Raw genomic sequence first — 18,759 nt, forward strand, 5'->3', positions numbered from 1 at the left:
TTACTGAGAAAGGAGAAAGGGAAACCAGAGAGGCTGGAGAGGAGGAGAAGGGACTGGGCTGCTAGGGTGATGAAAATTGATGTAGGAGGGTCATGTGTGTTATGACTATGTGTTACTTTTATTGGTTAATAAAGAAACTGCCTTGACTCTTGATAGGACAGCAGCTTAGATAGGCCGAGTAGACAGAACAGGATGCTGGGAGAAAGAAGCAGAGTCAGGCAGATGCCATGGAGCCAGCCACCAGGTCAGACACGCTGAATCTTTCCCGGTAAGCCACGAGCTCATGGTGGCATACAGATTATTAAAAATGGGTTGAATCAATATGTAAGAGTTAGCCAATAAGAGGCTATAAATAATGGGCCAAACAGTGTTTAAAAGAATACAGTTTCCGTGTAATTATTTTGGGTAAAGCTAGCCGCAAGCTGGGTGGCGGAAAGTGGCCCGCTGCCCCTTATACAGGAAATAGTGGCAAAATTATCTGATTTAGGCTCATAGATAGGATGAATTGTTTTCCTTGGATGGCTTATGTCACATGATCACCTTTACCACAATGGACTGAGGTCACATGGTGAAGTCCATCCTTTCCAACCCTAGCAAAGATGACTGTCAGCCACATGGTTATCTCCATCCCAGTGGGGGGAGAGCAGTTAAGGTGGCAGCAAACCACATGTTTCCTTTAAGATTGCATATGCATAGACTTTTAACTATGAACACCGATGTTATAAGTTTTAAATTAATCTTTTTGTTACAGATTTTACAGGGTTTAATCAGACCCAATATGCTTACAAATCTTGAGGTACAGGAAGATTACACAATGGTTTTACAAATCTTGAGATGAGATTTATATCTTAGCAAAAGTTTCAGAGTTAAATCAAAACCAAAAGAGTATGAGATGAGTAGCAATGGTCCCTGTTGGGAATAGTCAGTCCCTTTATTTGTTTTGCTGTCCTTTCTCTGTCACACAGCAGATGGCTAGCCTGATATGGGACAGAGATTTTAGAAGAAACCTTTAAACAAACAATGCTTAGGTCTAGAGTAGGGGGAAGCCATACCCTAACTCTAGAGCCAGATTTGAATTCAAGTGGAACATGAAACAACAGTCTAATGCTATTCATACCTCAAAGATGCCTGATTCCTTATAAAACTGAATTTAGTAAGCTGAGAACAAAGAAGCCATAGAGAGGAAATTTTTGATTCTGGCTACAGACAAAAGATACTGCAGGATGGAGCTGAGAGCAGCACCAGCCAGAGAAGAGTGTGTGCAGGGTGTGTGTATGTTGCAGCTGGCCTCCTCCTTTGCTTTCTCCCCCTCCTGCTGCTAGGTCTCACAAACCTTACAGATCCATCTATGGTAACAAAAAAGACAGGATATTTACACAAACAGGGCTTGTAACTGAGAATAGCGAGTGGGGAATCTCTTTCCATTTCCCCAATCACTCACAGTATTTGTAAAGGTCTCAAATATTAGGATCTAAGGTGCCATTAGATGGCCCTTTGGATTGATTAACTAAGGGAATCGAAGTCAAATTTTACTGCAAAAGTGAGTATATTTAGTGCCCTTCAGATCAGTGTCAGGTGGAGAGGTTGGAAATTTTCTATGAAAGATTCCAAGGGGGAGTGAGCAGGTATGGAAGACACATTCCCATGGATGAGAGAAAAGGAAAATGTCACTGCAGTCTGCAGTTATGGGCATCCCCATGGCTCAAGGAGGACTGAGTGAGGACGAAGTCATTCAGAGGTCATCACCACATTCAACGGCGGGGGGGGGGTGTCCAGGGCTTAGCCCAGCTAAGCCGGTGGGAAGACTCGTGGTACCAGGGCTTCCAAAGAGGTAAGAAGGCAAGAACGAAATCAAGCTCTAGGGGGGGGGGGGGTCTCATCTACAGGAAAGAGTTCAGTAATGGTGTCACAAAAGCCATGAGGGCCTACTCCAGGGGGAAGGTAGAATAGACCAGGAAAGGGCACAGTAACCCAGTTGGGCCCAAGGAAATTGCAGGATTACAGCTCTAAGGTGGGGGGGAAGGGGTCAGGTGAAGAGGACCAGACATACCCTTAAAGATGGTGACTGAGGTTACCTCCACTTCCAAGAGTTCTAGAAGGGTACCAGGATGCTCAAAGTCACTTCCTCAGTCTCAGGGAAACATTTATACCAAAGGAGACCAAAGGAGAAACATGCCTAACTGGTGCTGGTGATAGAGTGCTGAGTGACCGGTGAGCCAAAAGGCTAAGTCTGTTGCAGATGAACTGGAGATGAGGGATAGGGTCCCAGTGCAGCTTAGACCAAGAGGAGAAACACAGGCACTAGGGTAGCTTATCCGAGTCACAACACCAAATGTAGACATTACAGCTCAGATGGAGATTTGAGGGATTTCATGTTCAGAGATTGGGCTTTTTATTCTGTAGGGTAGGGGCATAGTCTAGCAGTTAGGGCAGCTAAGAGTATTCTGTGGGTGGAACCTAGCAGTTAGAAATCCTTAGGGGAGAGACATAGCTACCTGTGTGGCTCAAGGGGCTTCCACCTCTGAACTAAGCTATAACACAGAACTGCAAAATCAATACAACCTTGAGATAAAGCTGTAAAGTGTCCTGAAAAATGTTTAACAATGGCATAAACTTAAGAATTAAAAGAAAATGGGTATAGACAGTCATAGAAAGAAATAAATAGTTTAAAAATAATAAAGTCTTTAAAGATACAAGTAAAGTAATAAAAAATGATAAGTCATGTAGAGATGGGAAATAGGCAGGGAGTCTGGATCCTGTATGTTGTTGCAGTGACTTTGAAAATTTTGATTTTGATTGATGGTAAGCAAAACACATGGGATTGAAAGAGAGACTGATGAATTAAACCAGCCTAGATGTTTTAATGATGTCTTAACTTTAAGAAAAGGTTTGGCTTTTGTTTTCACAGGAAACAAGAGGCTGTGGATTCCTTTGGGGTTGATATGGATCAGGTTTGATTGGGAAAGACCTCCTGAATCTTGACAGGTGATATATAACAACAAAGGTCATAGCTGGTCATTTCAGGACTTGGCCATTATCTCAATTTTCTCAGGGATTCCCCTAAAGATGCCTTCTTCCATAGACTACAAGAAGCAGTCTAGAGAAGATGATACCCATATTCCCAAGAATTGGGGTGGGTAGACTTTGGTTATTTGGTTGGTTGTGGACTTTTGTTATCATTTATGGGAATATAGGAGTATAGGCTAAATACACAACTATAAATCTCAGATATTCTGGCACTGGCATGGATTTTGGTATATTGATACAAATTTTAAATTATTTTTGTTTTATTGTATATATGCTTCTACTCTTATTTGGGGTATTGTGCTTACATAGCTCATTTAAAATGCAATGTAAAGTGAAATGAGTTTAATAGTTAATCTATAATAATCAAACTTGTAGTCACATTAGTTATGTTTTCAAGATTAATATGTATATTTTAAATAGATGACTTACAAACACTTCAAAGACTTATAAAATATGGTATTTAAGATGTTTAATAATATAAGGTTTTTTATGACAATAAGACACATATGCTACTGGCAGCACCAGTTTACTTCACAATAAGATGATGGGTATTGAAGAATCTCCATATGGAGTTTGCTTTCAGTGTGGCAAAATTAGCCATTTTGGCAAAAAACTGCTATCCCTTGACAGCTGACAGTATGCTGTACAGACAGATTGAACAAGCAAGACATGGGAAAAAGACTATCGAGTTTTGCCAAGACAAAGCAGGACAGTCCTTAGAGATTCCTGCTTCTCAGAAGAGTCTGCCAGATATTCTGCAGGACACAGAGGAAAGTGACTGATGAACTTTGTCAATAAAAAGCAGGCCAGTCCTTCATATTTGAATTTTCCAACCACAATATCCCTTATTCCATGGGTCAGGGAACCAATGTGGGAATTCTGCATTCTGAGTATATCTTTTCCAATCATATATTCTGAGACTAGGGAAATAACCACAGGATGAGTTCAGGGATCATTGCTCTCACTGTGAGTCAAACTTTAGTCAAAACTCAATTAATCATCTGCTCTCTATAGACCCTACTTCCCCTCTAAGATTCTTCTTAGCCTTAAATCTGGTTATAGGACTAGAGACAACTTGAGTGGGCACTGAGGGGTATCAGTATTATCTTGCCTGGCATTTCTTTCGAGGAAGGTAACTGCCTGTTCAACAGTGCTTGATTAAGTCCCACATGCGATGGTGGAGAATGCAACGCTGCAGGGACTAGAAGTGAAGTTACACCTTCTGCTAAGGGTGGAAAGACTCCTTCCTCAGGTGAGATCTTAGGTTTCAAAGACCTCAGCCTCATTTGTTTCTAATTCAAGCTATGGGAGCCTACTCTTTTCCAATCAGTGCCCTTGCTACATTTTGAGTCTGAGACTCACTGTTGCTATAGCACGGTAACCCATGGAAGACAACAGTCCATCATGCCACAAGAACAGTGACTATTAGCTATGAGACTCCCTTGTAACCACCACCCACTGCACAAAGAAGCTCTCCTGACTGAACATGACAGTATCAATAAACTATGGGCATAAAAATTGTTTCTAATGCAATTTGACAGTTATATCACATTTACTTAACAGTCACAGTGGTCTCTTCCCTGTGTCTGTGACCTCATCAGCTATGGGATGTTGCCTTGGCTTGTAGAATTGAACTCCTATGGAGTGGGCCATAGAGAACAATCCATTCAGAGGGCAGTGGGATGAACCCTATTAGAAACAGCACTATTGCACCAGACAGCACATAAAGGCATGGAGATAGCATTAGCCCACCATATCCATAGATGGACCGGACCATTAGTGACAATTCTCTCCAGCAGACTGTAGAGGATCATCCAGCACTAGGAAGGCTAGACAACAGGAACAAAACTTCAACTCAGACCCACTTTGATTTCTCCTATAATGGTTATCCTATAACCAGAACATATTGGGCTTTTCAAAATAGTCTTACTATCTATGAAGAACGGGGTCACTTCTCTCCTGTATTTGTGACAAGTTCCCTGGCCTAGTGGTCCCCAGGAACACTCCCTCTCCACTGTCTGCACTGAGCAACTGGAAGGGCTTTGGACTGGGTGGATAGTCTCCAACTCTGTGACAGCTCTAGAGGCAATGGAACCTGGGAGAATGCAGCCAATAAGTGAGGCAGACTAAATTTTATACAATGGCCAACTTTATGCAGAGCATCAGACAATTTACACTCTGAGGGTTAAGAAAAATCAGTAAAAAAGTTCTTCTGAGTTCAAGTTGTGTACAGTCACAAGAAGAAGCTGCACATATCAAAAACATGTTTTTCCATAGAGGCATATAAAGGGTAAGTTTAAACATTTCATTGAAGAACAACAGCAAGCAATAATTAGGACTCTGAAGAAAAACTCATTGCTATCTAGTATAGGAGGCCTTTCTGTCTATACGTTGCTTTTATTGGTTAATGAATAAAGAAGCTGCTTGGCCTGTGGTAGGTTTGAGTAGAGCTAGGTGGGAAAAACTAAACTGAATGCTGGGAGAAAGAAGGCAGAGTCAAAAGATGCCATGTAGCCCCACCAGACATTAAGGACATAACTTTACCCAGTAAGCCATAGTCTCGTGGTGATACACAGATTAAGGGGGTAAGACACAGCTTCTTGGCAAAACACAGATTAATGAAATGGGTTAATATAAGATATGAGTTAGTGAGAAATACGTTTAAGCCATTGGCCAAGCAGTATTTCAAATAATATGGTTTCTGTGTGATTATTCTGAGAGTCTGGGCAGCCAGGAAATGAACAAGTAGCCTCCTACTACAACACCTATCCACTACACCTGGGAGGAGCACAAAAACACATTCCAAGAACAAGTCCATGTTTTAGAGAAACTCGGGTCACAAGACTCTTGTTTTCTTGGAGTGTTCTCACAAGCACTCAGAATTCCCATCACATGACTCTGTTCCTGGACTGTATTCTGACATATGCCCGGAGACCTGTACACAGAATGTTCTAGATCAGGGTAGCTGCTCACCCCCAGAAGTTTAATCTTTGGATATGCGGTACTCCTTTTCCATACCCATTTTCTGATGCTGATCGTTCTGGTATTCTTGAGGATTCCAGGGACCAAGGCATGCTAGGTCCCAGTAACCACTCAAGCCCAAACTTTGTGTCTGTTGCTAAGGGACCAATCAATTCATGATTCAAAATAGGGCCTCTGGTTGCTCTAGAGGGTCATCACTTTTGGGTAACTTTGCCAATCCTGTTAAGGAATTGACTGAGGGAATTTCTGAATGTCAAGATCACCATTCTTCACAGGCAGATACATCTCTCTGTGAGTTCCAGGCCAATATGGCCTACATAGTGAGTTCCAGGGCACCCAGGGCTATGTAACCATCTCAACCCCCCCCCCCGTCAAACAAAGAAGAAAAAAACAAAAGGAGGAAGAGGAAGGAAGGAAAGAAGGAAGGAAGGAAGGAAGGAAGGAAGGAAGGAAGGAAGGAAGGAAGAAGAAGGAAGGAAAAGGGAAAAATATATTTTCTTCCAAGGGTAAAAATAACATAATAAAAATTCAGTTTTTAAAAGATGCTGCTTGATAAAAATTTCACCCGAAATCAAAACAAATACATGTTCATTTCTCCCAAGAAAGTGTACCTTTCAGTATTAGACAATGCGTAAGACTGATAGGCCAAGCTCTAAGCAGAGTGAGGCCTTGTGTTACGGTTTCTCACAGCTACACACCCTTCTGAAAAAGCAAAAGCATGTGTTTTCCGGAATACTTTGGATCACATGGTCATGTTCTTCAGAAATGACCCACTTCTAACCATTTCTAGCAGGTAGCAGACACAATAGGAATCACCTGCACCTTCTGCAGCTCTGATGGACTGTGGCTGGGACCTGCGGACTACCAGGAGCTCACACGCACAGCCTTTGCTTTCTGCTCATTTCTCTCTGGGAACTCCAGCTCAACACCAATCTTGCCACGTGTGCTTTCGAGTGGCCCAGGGAGAACCTGTTGCTTTGTCGTTCTGTCTGCTCTTGGTTACACTTGCACTTTCTGTTCTCACCTGCTCACTCGAGCCCACCAGAACACTACCTACCTCAGACAGATCACACCCATCCCAAGGGTCTTGCTGAATTAATGTCCTTCTTGACTCTCCGGAGAACACAGTTCACTGTCCAGCCTGGCAAACTGACAGTCACATGCCTTTCTCATAACCAGTCCCTTCACTCTCATTTATACCTCATCTTCTCCCTTCTCCCCATGACTCCAAGATTTTAGATAACAGAAGGGGCTGTTTAGCACTGATGTGTTTTGTATTCTCCTCTCTATCCTTCCCTCCAGCCTTAAGAAAGAGTGACCCAGTGCTTCAGTCTTGTGCTTACTACTTCTATGTCAACTTGTCACTGGAGAATGGAGTCTTAATTGAAAAAAAAATGCCTCAATAAGATCAGACCCTGGGAGAACCTGTAGGGTATTTTTTTTAATTAGTAATTATGGGGGAGGGCTCAGCCCATTGTGGGCGGGGCCACCCCTGGGCATGTAGTCCTAGGTTCTATAAGAAAGCAGGCTGAGCAAGCCCTTAGGAAAAACCTAGTAAGCAGCCATCCTCCACAGCCTCCCGTTTGAATTCCCACACTAATGTTGATGGTGAACTCTAAAGTAGAAGTGTAAGTTGAATCAACATTTTCCCCTGCAGCTTGCCTTTGGTCATGATGTTTCACCAGAACAACAGTAAACAAATCTCATCTTCATCTTCATCCAACTTACCTACAAAATCAGAAGCTAACATAGAGAAGCCCCTGTCCCCACATGGCTTTCTTTGGTAATTCCTTCCTTATTCAGGAAGTTCTTTCTGTAAAAAAACCAAACCTCAGTTGCATGTTTATCACCTACACAGACAATGCAACCTCTGCCACACCTCCCTTACAATCCCATTGCGTATGCCCTAGTTTCAAATGTAAAAGGAGCAGCGGGCTATGTCCCACCACCTGGCTCCCGGCTAGCTTTATCCAAAATAATTACACGGAAACTGTATTCTTTTAAACACTGCTTGGCCCATTATCTGTAGCCTCTTATTAGCTAACTCTTACATATTGATCTAACCCATTTCTAATAATCTGTGTAGCACCATGATACCAGGAGGATTCTAACCTGCAGCTGTCTCGGAGAGGACAATCATGGCGACTGCCTCATTGCAGTCTTCCTCCCAGCATTCTGTTCTGTCTACTCCACCTATCTAAGCTGTTGTCCTATCAAAAGCCAAGGCAGTTTCTTTATTAACCAATGAAAGTAACACATAGACAGTTAACCCTCCTCCATCATTCAGAGACTGCAATATACTCCCTGGTCCATCAGCAATTTTGAGGATGTCTCTGCACTCCCTTGGTGTCTGACATTTACCAAATAGCACATAGAAAAGGATGGCCCCATCAAGGTTGGTCCCGTTGGGGCTAGCTTTCAGACAGCTGAGCTTCAGTTACAACAGTGCTGCGCCTCCCAAACTCATCCTTGGTCATGTCCTTTTACTGTTTGGGCAACAACTGTTGTATTAACTTTTCTTGTGGAAACTTGAACAAATGTCTACCCATCTCTGACAAGCACCAATCATAAATCTACCCAAGTCTGATTTAGTAATACAAAGTTTACTAGGTGAGAAGTTGTCTGTATAATCACGGTTAACCCCCAAAAGCTGCATCACCAAAAGCAGTTATGACAACCTTCCAAAGAGATTAGGGAGAGAGAGAGAGAGAGAGAGAGAGAGAGAGAGAGAGTTAATCATTTATGGCACACTTACTTGAAGATGACACAGGATTATGTAGAGTTGAAAGAGAGGCACAGAAGGGAAGGGTGGCTGGAACTGAGTTGAGGGTCCAACCCTTCTGTGGGGTTGGGGGTAAGATCAAAAGATTTGGTCTTTCTGGGTGGTGGTGAAACATACCTTTAATCCCAGCACTCAGGAGGCAGAGGCAGGTGGATCTCTATGAGTTCGAGGCCAGCCTGGTCTACAAAGCTAGGTCCAGGACAGTCAGAGCTGTTTCGCAGAGAAAACCTGACCTCAAAAAAAAAGGAGGGGAGGGAGGGAGGGAGGGAGAGAGGGAGGGAGGGAGGGAGAGAGGGAGGGAGGAGAGAGGGAGGGAGGGAGGGGAGAGGGAGGAAGGGAAAGAAGGAGGGAGGGAGGGAAGGAGGGAGAGAGGAAGGAAGGAAAGAAGGATTTGGTCTTGTTGAGGGCTTCCTTCATATAATAGGAGCTTCTCTCAATAATGGGGGTATGATATTATTTGAAAATAGTGAAAAATAGGTAGATACAGAGGTTTCATAAGGCAACAGACCCTAAATGTGATATTGTAATGGAGGATAGATGACATTATATGTCTTGAACTCCCAAAATCGTCATAACTTGAAGGAATCAGCACATAATTGTTAATAAACAATCAATTCTGAACTGTATCATGCAAACCCAGATGATAGTGAGAGGAAAGTGACAAGGGGGTTATGTCACCTCTGCACCCTCCAACCCAGACAGCAGTAACAGGAAAGGGCATGTACCACCTCTGCACCCTCCAACCCAGATGGTAATAATGGAGGGGGCATGTACCACCTCTGCACCCTCCAACCCAGACGGTAATAATGGGGGAGGGGCATGTACCACCTCTGCACCCTCCAACCCAGATGGTAATAATGGGGGGGGGGGCATGTACCACCTATGCACCCTCCAACCCAGACAGCAGTAACAGGGAAGGGCATGTACCACCTCTGCACCCTCCAACCCAGATGGTAATAATGGGGGGGGGGGCATGTACCACCTCTGCACCCTCTAACCCAGATGGTAATAATGGGGGAGGGGTATGTACCACCTCTGCACCCTCTAACCCAGACGATAATAATGGGGGAGGGGCATGTACCACCTCTGCACCCTCCAACCCAGGCAGTAATAATGGGGGAGGGGCATGTACCACCTCTGCACCCTCCAACCCAGACGGTAATAATGGGGGAGGGGCATGTACCACCTTTGCACCCTCCAACCCAGAGGACAGTAACAGGGAAGGGCACGTACCACCTCTGCACCCTCCAACCCAGACGGTAATAATGGGGGAGGAGCATGTACCACCTCTGCACCCTCCAAACCAGACGGTAATAATGGGAAGGGTTGCAATGGTTTGAACAGAAATCTCCACCATAGGTTCACACATTTGAACACTTGGTCGCCAGTTGCTGGTGTTGTCTGGGGAGGCTACAGAACCATTGTAAGATGGAGTCTTGCTAAAGAAATTGCATCACTGCATTGGGGGTGTTGTAGTTTTATAGCATGACACTCCTGCCTCATCTGCTTATTGTGTGCAGGTGAAAATATGAGTTTTCAGCTCCTGCTTCCCTGGCTGTTGAATTGCTTCCCCCCACCCCATGAAGGACTCTACTTTTCTGGAACCACAAGGCAAAATAAACCCTTCTCATGTTCACTCTTGTAGAAGCTGACTGGAGCAGACAGATGCATGTTCATGTGAGGGTTTTCTTGGCAGGAAGTGCCAGTAGAAGCCACAACAACTTTATTTTCCAAAAATAAAGGCAAAACCACCTTTCTAGAGGGGACACGGCAATTACCATTATCAAAAAGTTGAAAGAGGTGTGAGTAGCTCCCATTGTATCCTTGTGCAAGACAGATGTATCTTAGGAAGTAAAGGGTGAAAGGGCACAGCTGCTGTGTGTCGTTTCTCAGTACCCCTTGCCATCCACTGCAGGAGTCGGCTTGGGCAGCTTTTCTCCTCTTGGGAGAATCAGCAGGAGCTATCTGCTCCTATATGACATGGACATCAGTGTGGCGCCATGGGCCTGCATCAGAGACACCTCACTGTGGAGCCTCTTCATTATCTGATCTCATGGACCCTAACGCTTTTCTTTCCCTTAGGATATTATTTTGGGACATTGACATGTGTTCCAGTGACCAGGAAGTAACAACTAATGCATGCACGGTGACAAGCTTAGGTGACATAGGGTGTCAGTGGAGATGGATGTTGTCCCACACAGGGAGCCATGGCAACAGGTCCTCACTGAGGATTAAGGGAGTTTGTGGCAGTCAGTGGAGAAAGGAACACAAACAGATGAGTCATACAAAAACACAAAGAGGTGCTTGCCTTCATTTCCACCGGTCCAATGACCTATCCACGAGTTAACCTAGATGAGTGCCGGCACACCCAGTACCTCTAGCAGTTTCTAAAAGGAGAACACCTCCAAATCTCACAGACCCTTTGCAGCGTAGTTGGTCTGGCCTCGGGAAGGCTCTAGGGCACAGGTATGACCAATAAGAGAATACTTTGGTTCCCCCAGGGGAGAACTATGACTCCCAGGAAGCACTGTGGTTGCAATGAGAGCACTGTAGTCTCCAGAGGAATATGTGGCCTTGAGGAGAGCGTGGCTTTGTCCCGGTGTCCAGGGTCACTGAGTCCCCCATGCCCTGCTCCCTGGTGTGATGGGGAACTCTTGTTCTTAGGACACAGCATCTCTCATGCAAGGCTAGGTGAAGCATGACTTCATTTCATGATATGGCTCCCCTCAATTGAAAAACTATATACATATACAATAAAATCACACATGGCACATGCATGTTATTGCTATAAAAGTGTTAATTATTATAAATGTAAAACTTTCCTTCTTAGAAGCCTAGAAACCAGTCCAGTGGCAGGAATGTCCTGAAACAACACAGTATAAGCCTTGAACCAAGTCTGACTCTCAGGGAGACATGAGCCACTGCCCTGACCACTGTGATAGGCCACTCTTGGCCACAGTAGCCTCAGCGTACCTTACTCTGAGTCACTGGGATCTCTGTAATCTTTGCACACACACACACAACAGGTCAGGGCTGCTAACCTGAGTCCACACACCCATGCAAAGTCTTCCCTGGAGCAGGTCATTCCGGCCTCACTCGGACAGAAGTCCAGCTCCCATGGTCCATGCCTAGATCAAAGCAGGAAGCGGCCACTCCACCTACCTGTACGGGAGAGCTTCTGTAAGGTGTCCCTCAGGTGCAGGAGGACTGCTGGCGACACCTCATATTGGTATGTGTCCATTGTTGGAACCTTCTGGCATCTTCCAAACACACCATCTATGGGAAGAGAAAGGCAAAGAGAGAGCTTGACATGCCATCTGCCAAGGCCAGGAGGGCCCTGTGCAAGGTTCCATTTGCTGATGAGGTGAGACAGAGCACAGCTCGGAGCACACGGAGAACACAGAAGCTCCGAAGCGCTCAGAAAGGGGCGCCGTGGAAACGCAAGTGGGAAGGATGGGGCTGTGGTATGCCACGGTGAATTACATGACTGTGCTTTCCTGCTTTAACGGACCATCCCATACACGTCATACTTTCAATCCACATGTGGCTTCAGACCTGGGGCTGGAACCCAGGGTCTTCATGTCTGCAAGGCAAACACTACCACTGAGCTCCGCTCACAGCCCTTGCCGTTCACATTTCTCATATGAAACTTGCTTCTGACATTGGACGGCAAAGTGGCAGTCGCTTTGGGGATTGTCCACATGAAGTGCAGAATACCCTGGAAATATGACCATTAATGTGCAGAGGACATAAGGATTGATTGAAGGATCCCTCCCTAGGCCAGGTGGTGGTGGCACACACCTTTAATCCCAGCACTAGGGAGGCAGAGACAGGCAGATCTCTGTGAGTTCAAGGCCAGCCTGTTCTACAAGAGCTAGTTCCTGGACAGGTTCTATAGCTACAGAGAAATCCTGCCTTGAAAAACCAGAGAGAGAGAGAGAGAGAGAGAGAGAGAGAGAGAGAGAGAGAGATCCCTCCCTGCAGGAGCAATGACTGTGCTCCCCGATGATGTAATAAGGGACAGAAGGCCACTGAGCACTGTCGTCTTTAGCTCTCTACCTTTAGTCTGTAATGGCACACTGCTGTCACCTCTTCAAAATACACCTCAATTCGTCTTTTTAAGCAAATTGTCAACTTTGAGAGACACTTTTGGGGTGGGGTGTCACACACTGTAATTACCTTTGGCTCACATGAGGGACTGATTCAGGGGCTGTTGCTTGCCATACAAGGTGACCATCTGCAGACCCCTGGTCATGGGGGAGGGAGGGAATTTCCCCTTTATTCACAACAGTTTCTTCTCCAGCGTAGCTAAAGAAAGTCATTTCACTGCATCCAGCTTAATTACAAGAATCACATTTGCCCAGTACCATCCTGAGGCAAAACATACCTCCCCTCCCTCTACACCGTCCTCCCCCGACATCGCCCTCCCCCCACACCACCCCTCCACACCACCCTCCCTCCACACTGTCCCCCACACCGCCCTCCCCCCACACAGCCCTCCCTCTACACCGCCCCCCACACTGCCGTCTCTCTATACTGCCCCCACACCGCCCTCCCTCTACACTGCCCCCACATCGCCCTCCCTCTACACTGCCCCCACACCGCCCTCCCTCCACACCGCCCCCCACACCACCCCCCACACCACCCTTCACACTGCTCCCCACACCGCCCTCCACCTGGCTGCCATGGTGTCACCACCAAACTGTCCTTTCATGATGCCCCTCTACAACTCCCGTCCACAGTACCCACAGTCCCAGGGGAGTTGGCCCAGGCTTCTGTGGACAGTGGTAACAACAACCACTGACCCTGCCATCAGAGTGATGCTCCAGAATTCAGCTGAGGATGGCCCCAGGTTCTAAGACTCCAGTGGGGCTGCCCACCATGAGAAACAGAAAACAGAGTCCCACTGTACACAAGTCAGAGCGGATGGAGATGGAGGAGAGAGAGGGAAGGGAGCTACCACCAGCTCAGTGACATCGCTGTGGCTGTAAGGGAGAAGTATCCTTAGAGACACCTTTACAGATAGGAATCTAGAGGTGAAAGGTCAGTTTCTCCCACTTGAAAGGAAGGCATATATACTGTTTGTGGCATTTTGAAGAGGAAGAAAAAGAGATTGATTTTGCAGACTTACCTGTTGTAACAAGGTCCTGTAGAGTACAGCCTCCAAAGGCAGAAGTCACCTATACTCCGAACATTACTGTCCCCTAAATGGCCACACGGGCCTGTGCAGGGCCCTGAGGTTCTGTCCAACTTCTGACCCAAATGCTCTTTCCCCCACTCTCTTCTGGTTTGTGGCACTGTACATGGCCTCTGTCATGCCACTGCACACATGCATATACATGCACACAGGCATGCAGCTTCACTCAGTTCTGAGTGCAGCATTCATCCACACACATACAAGCTCAGACTCAACTCATACGCATTCCTTCATATGCAAGCATTCACACATATGTGCGCTCTCACACATGCACAGCACTCACTCAAACACATATGTGCACGCGCAGAATTGCCTGCAGCTGTCACTTCCTGGTGGCACCCCGAGTCCCAGGGAGGCGAGGCATTGCTCTGGCTCGGGTTTCTCTCCATCTTCCATTGCAGCTGATGTGATGCCTCCTATTCAGGTGGATTCAGAGATCAGCGATGGCCTAACTGCTGTTTTCCCTGTTCATGAAAGAAAGAGATGCCCATGGAAATGCCTCACTCCTTCAGCTGGAAAGCACAGAGGTTTGGAATTTTTGCCTAATGGCAGGTGTCCTGCTGGATAAGGACTTACTAAGGAGAAGCAGAAGATAGGAACAGACAGGCATGTATCTTGTGTTCTCTCTACCACTAAACCCATGTTCCAGCTCTGCTTAAGCTCAGAGAGCTGGTTTGCTTCCCCAGCCACTTCCATTCCCACCTTCTCTCACAAAGAAAGCACACATGGGGACGTCAAGAGTTTCTGTTGATGTTATTTTCCACGTCCAGTGATAGTGACCACATGTTGTCTCACAGAACAGCTCAGAAGCATCAAGTCAAGACTTCCAGGAAGTAAGCAAACAAGCTGGCCCATCTCTACACACAAGGCAGGCCTGAGTGGACAGACCTCCTAAGAGAGACACACAGGCCGCACTTGCATCTGAGGAGAATATGGTCCCACATTATCTAATATGGAGATGCCTAGAGAAATAATCAGGTTGGGGCATCTTCCTGCCTCTGTATGAAGGATGGGTCAGCCCTGTCCCTGGGCTGAAGGAGGCCCACAGTGTAAGATAGTTCTGTCTTCACTGTTTGCACTATGATAGTCAATGGTTCCAGAATCTAAATGTGTTCCTTACTTCTGCAGCAATTTCTTCTCAGTTTCCCCTCTTGCCGATGCATTTGCCTGTTTTATCTCTCACATAAATTGTCACTTTCCTCCATCTGGTCGTCGGGAAGATCTACACACTTGGAAATTAGCACCACATCTTCTGGTGCTTCTGGAGTTCAGAGCAGGGGAAGCAACTTGGCCAAATCCTTGTGGCAAGTGTCCAGCTTTCTATACGGCTATTCAGGAAAGTGGAATGCACAAAGAATCATTTGATTCTTAAGGGAAGGAAGCGGGAAAAGAGTCACAATTGCACTCTTCAAAAACCATCACAAAGATTGTGTTGATATATCATTATGAAAAAGTCAAGAACATTGCAAAAACATAAGTAGAATTCTTGCCATGCACAAGTGACACTCGCCAAGGCTGGGGAAGGGACCCTACTTGTTTCTTTTCATGGTCCAAAGTAATGGCCTACAGTGTGCACTCAGGCTTGAGAAATGCTGTACCCAGTAAAACACCGCATGTACTTGCTCAGGAGAAGCCAGCGGCTATATCTGAACATTACCCCAGAGTGTGATGGGAATGCAGAATGCCCAGTTCATCCAGAGAGCAAATCTAGAACCAAGACATAGCAGCAGAATACACTTTACTTGGAAACCTTGTCCATCGACTCAGACCCAGGGACTAGCACAGCCACCTGCCAAGAGTCCAGCAGGTACAACGTAAAAACTAGTCCATCATTCACCATCTACATCTAAATGTGGCCACTCAAGTGGCCAGTGAAGAAAAGAAGAAGAAGCAACAACAGTAACCCCTCATGGTCACATGCCTATGCCAGACAGATGTCAGAGGTGCTGCAGCTTTGACTGGGGGTTAAAGACGCCCTTGCTGGTGAGCCCAGGATGGATATTGTCCTCTTGTCAGGAGAGGTAAACACTACTCAGAGCAATAGATGAAGCAGGATACACATGTGCAGTGTGAGCAAACATGCTGACATACACACATACAATGCATGTATACATCACTCAGAGTCAAGCACAAGAATATAAACTTGTATTTTCACACATGCACAGGGTTAGTGACCTAGAGAGGAGCCCTACTGGGTCAGTGTTCAGGACAAGAAGACATCTATCTACATGGTCAGTGTGACCAGGACAGGACCCACTTACAGAGTTAGTGCAGGACAGAGACTCTCAGTGTCCATTCAAGAACCCATGCAGAGGTCAATGACCAGCAAAACGACCCTTCTGTGGAACCATGACCTGGATAGAGAACCCACCTACAGGGTAAGGAATGAGTGCAGGGGCTCATCTTCAGGGTCACTGATCAGGAATGACACCCATTTTAGGTGACAAGGACAGGAACTGTTGTATAGAATCCCCTCTGAGACTGAAACATTCCATTCAACAGGGAAGCAGGAAGGCAAACAACTTAAAATAGTTCTAGAAAGTCCCTGAAACAGGAAGTCCCTGAAACTGACCAGATTATTAGGCACATCCCTGCCAGAGTAAACAATAAAAACTGTCTCTCTGAGAGGAACAGGGCTGGGCTGCACAGAAGACTCTCAGAGAAGCCAAACTTCAAAGACAACTGAGCCATACATGGGGTAGGCACAGAAAGCAGGGGGAGAACAGCTCGTGATATCACCTGTCGACTCACTGGGTCTGCCAGAAGCACAGCAGTGCTGCCAGGGCATGCCCTGTCACAGCAGAAGGTGGGTGAGGACATACAGAGGTGCTGTGCAATTGTGCAGTTGCTGGTTGATTCTTTCTGTAAGTAGTGGAGTGGCTGTCTCTCCGTCATCCAGGATCATATGTTCCTAACACGGTAAATCCAGCAACATACATGCCACTGCCTATGAGCAAGGGGCCGCCTGCTGAGTGGATAAGCCAGGCACGTCATCAGGGAATGTGGGCAGTTCCTTTCTGGAGGTGAGGAGAGATGATGTGTTAAGGATAGTGAAGATGGTGAGGGGACCAGAGCTCAAGGACCTCCATCCCAGCCACTTTTTCACTGCTAGTTACCCATTAAGTCCCCATACATTACCACAGCACTGTTACAACATGGACCAGGTTAAAAGTCCCCCAGACTCCTGTGTTGAATCCTAAGTCTAAAGTAAGGTCATCAGTAGCAGGGCCTTTGAAAGGGAATTGACCCGTCATGAGGGTAGAACTTTATAGTGGGATTAGTGTCTTCGGGAATGTACAAGCAATACCCCATCCCTCTGCATATGAGAACACAGGAATCCCTCCACACAGAGAGCCTGCTGCTGTCCTGATCTGAGGTCTCCAGTGTCCAGGACATGAGAAATTAATTTCTGCTACTCCTCAGCCACCAAGGCTAGGTGTGTGTGTGTGTGTGTGTGTGTGTGTGTGTGTGTGTGTGTGTGTGTGTCCTGTGACCCCATCATACCCATGTAGAAACCCTGGCATAGTGAGGCTCGCAATCTTTCCTGCTTTGCAGACATTGTACTCTTCCAAGAACTGTGTTATCCAGGGACACCATCATTTCAGACAGCTGCTTTTGATCTCTTCATAGCTTGTTTCCAGTATTTAGCTTAGAAAATAGGCTAACTGCAGTTAGATAAGGTGGAGACATAGCTTAGGGTCACTACAGTTAGATAAGGGGGAGACATAGCTTCTTCTGAAACTAATGAGATTTATGCATGTGTGTGCCTCTATGCGTGTGTGTGTGTGTGTGTGTGTGTGTGTGTGTGTGTGTGTACACTGACACTTAACTCTCTTAATTTGAGCTAGCCTAACTGATACAGCTCCTTATGCCCCCATCCATGGTGCGAACCATGGTGCCCAAAGAGGTACAGCTCACAATACAGGCAAAGATCAGCTCACAGGCAGCCCACAGACCATGTAACTCAGAATGTAACCAAGCTACCATCACTGCTGCAGTATCGTGATACATTCTAGGTTCCTCATGGGCTCAAAGATCCAACCTCAAACTCAATCCTTTTCATTACTATGGAAAGCCAGTTTCATAAGCACACACACGTGCACACGCACACATATGCATATACACATGCATATACACACGCATACATGCAAGCAAGCACACACACACACTGATGGAAAAGGACATCTTGGCATTTTAGTAGATGATGCACATTACCACAACTGAACCTAAGACACCAAACGTATGAAAGTCTCTCTAAACAAACGGGCTCTACAAGCTAATCAACATTGTTGATGAAATTTTCTCTGGATGCTAAAATAACCAAGGAGTTGAGGTATAGCTTAGTGCCAAAGCACTGGCCTAGCATGCACAAAGTCCTGCATTCCATCCATTTCTAACACTGTAAAAAGAGAAATAATAACAATAATTGTATAAAATGCAGAGACAGGCATATCACAGATGGACCACCTCTCTGTACAGAAAGCAGCCAGTCCAGTTCTCCACACACACATCCCTGCCAAGGATGGCATTGAGGGCCTGTGTGGCAACATTAGTAGAGACAAACTGAAAAACAACTTCTGTTTATCAGGAACTCAGGTATCATTTGAGGGTCCAGATATCCCAGCAAGTGTGTCTCACTGCTCACACACATCACAGTGTCAGAATAAACTAAAGAAAGCAGGAACAATTTCTAACAAACACTTTTTTTCTTGGAATATTCTGTGGGGAAATAAAGGAAAAGCTGAGTCAGCAGAGGAACACATCATGGTCA

The 18,759-nt window shown here is 45.9% G+C and overlaps 1 protein-coding gene across 2 annotated transcripts in view; it reads right to left on the reverse strand.

The window, feature by feature from the left end:
• Positions 1-18,759, reverse strand: part of Ptprn2 (protein tyrosine phosphatase receptor type N2) — a 733,386-nt gene that overhangs the window by 520,135 nt on the left and 194,492 nt on the right. For both annotated transcript variants that reach the window (XM_085698049.2, XM_048437696.3), the window contains one exon: positions 11,954-12,067. In XM_085698049.2, coding sequence (XP_085554175.2) covers positions 11,954-12,067 — 114 coding nt within the window. The remainder of the gene's footprint in view (positions 1-11,953; positions 12,068-18,759) is intronic.

The sequence above is a fragment of the Myodes glareolus genome, chromosome 11 (assembly GCF_982192425.1).
Source record: "Myodes glareolus chromosome 11, mMyoGla1.1, whole genome shotgun sequence".
Taxonomy (NCBI): domain Eukaryota; kingdom Metazoa; phylum Chordata; class Mammalia; order Rodentia; family Cricetidae; genus Myodes; species Myodes glareolus.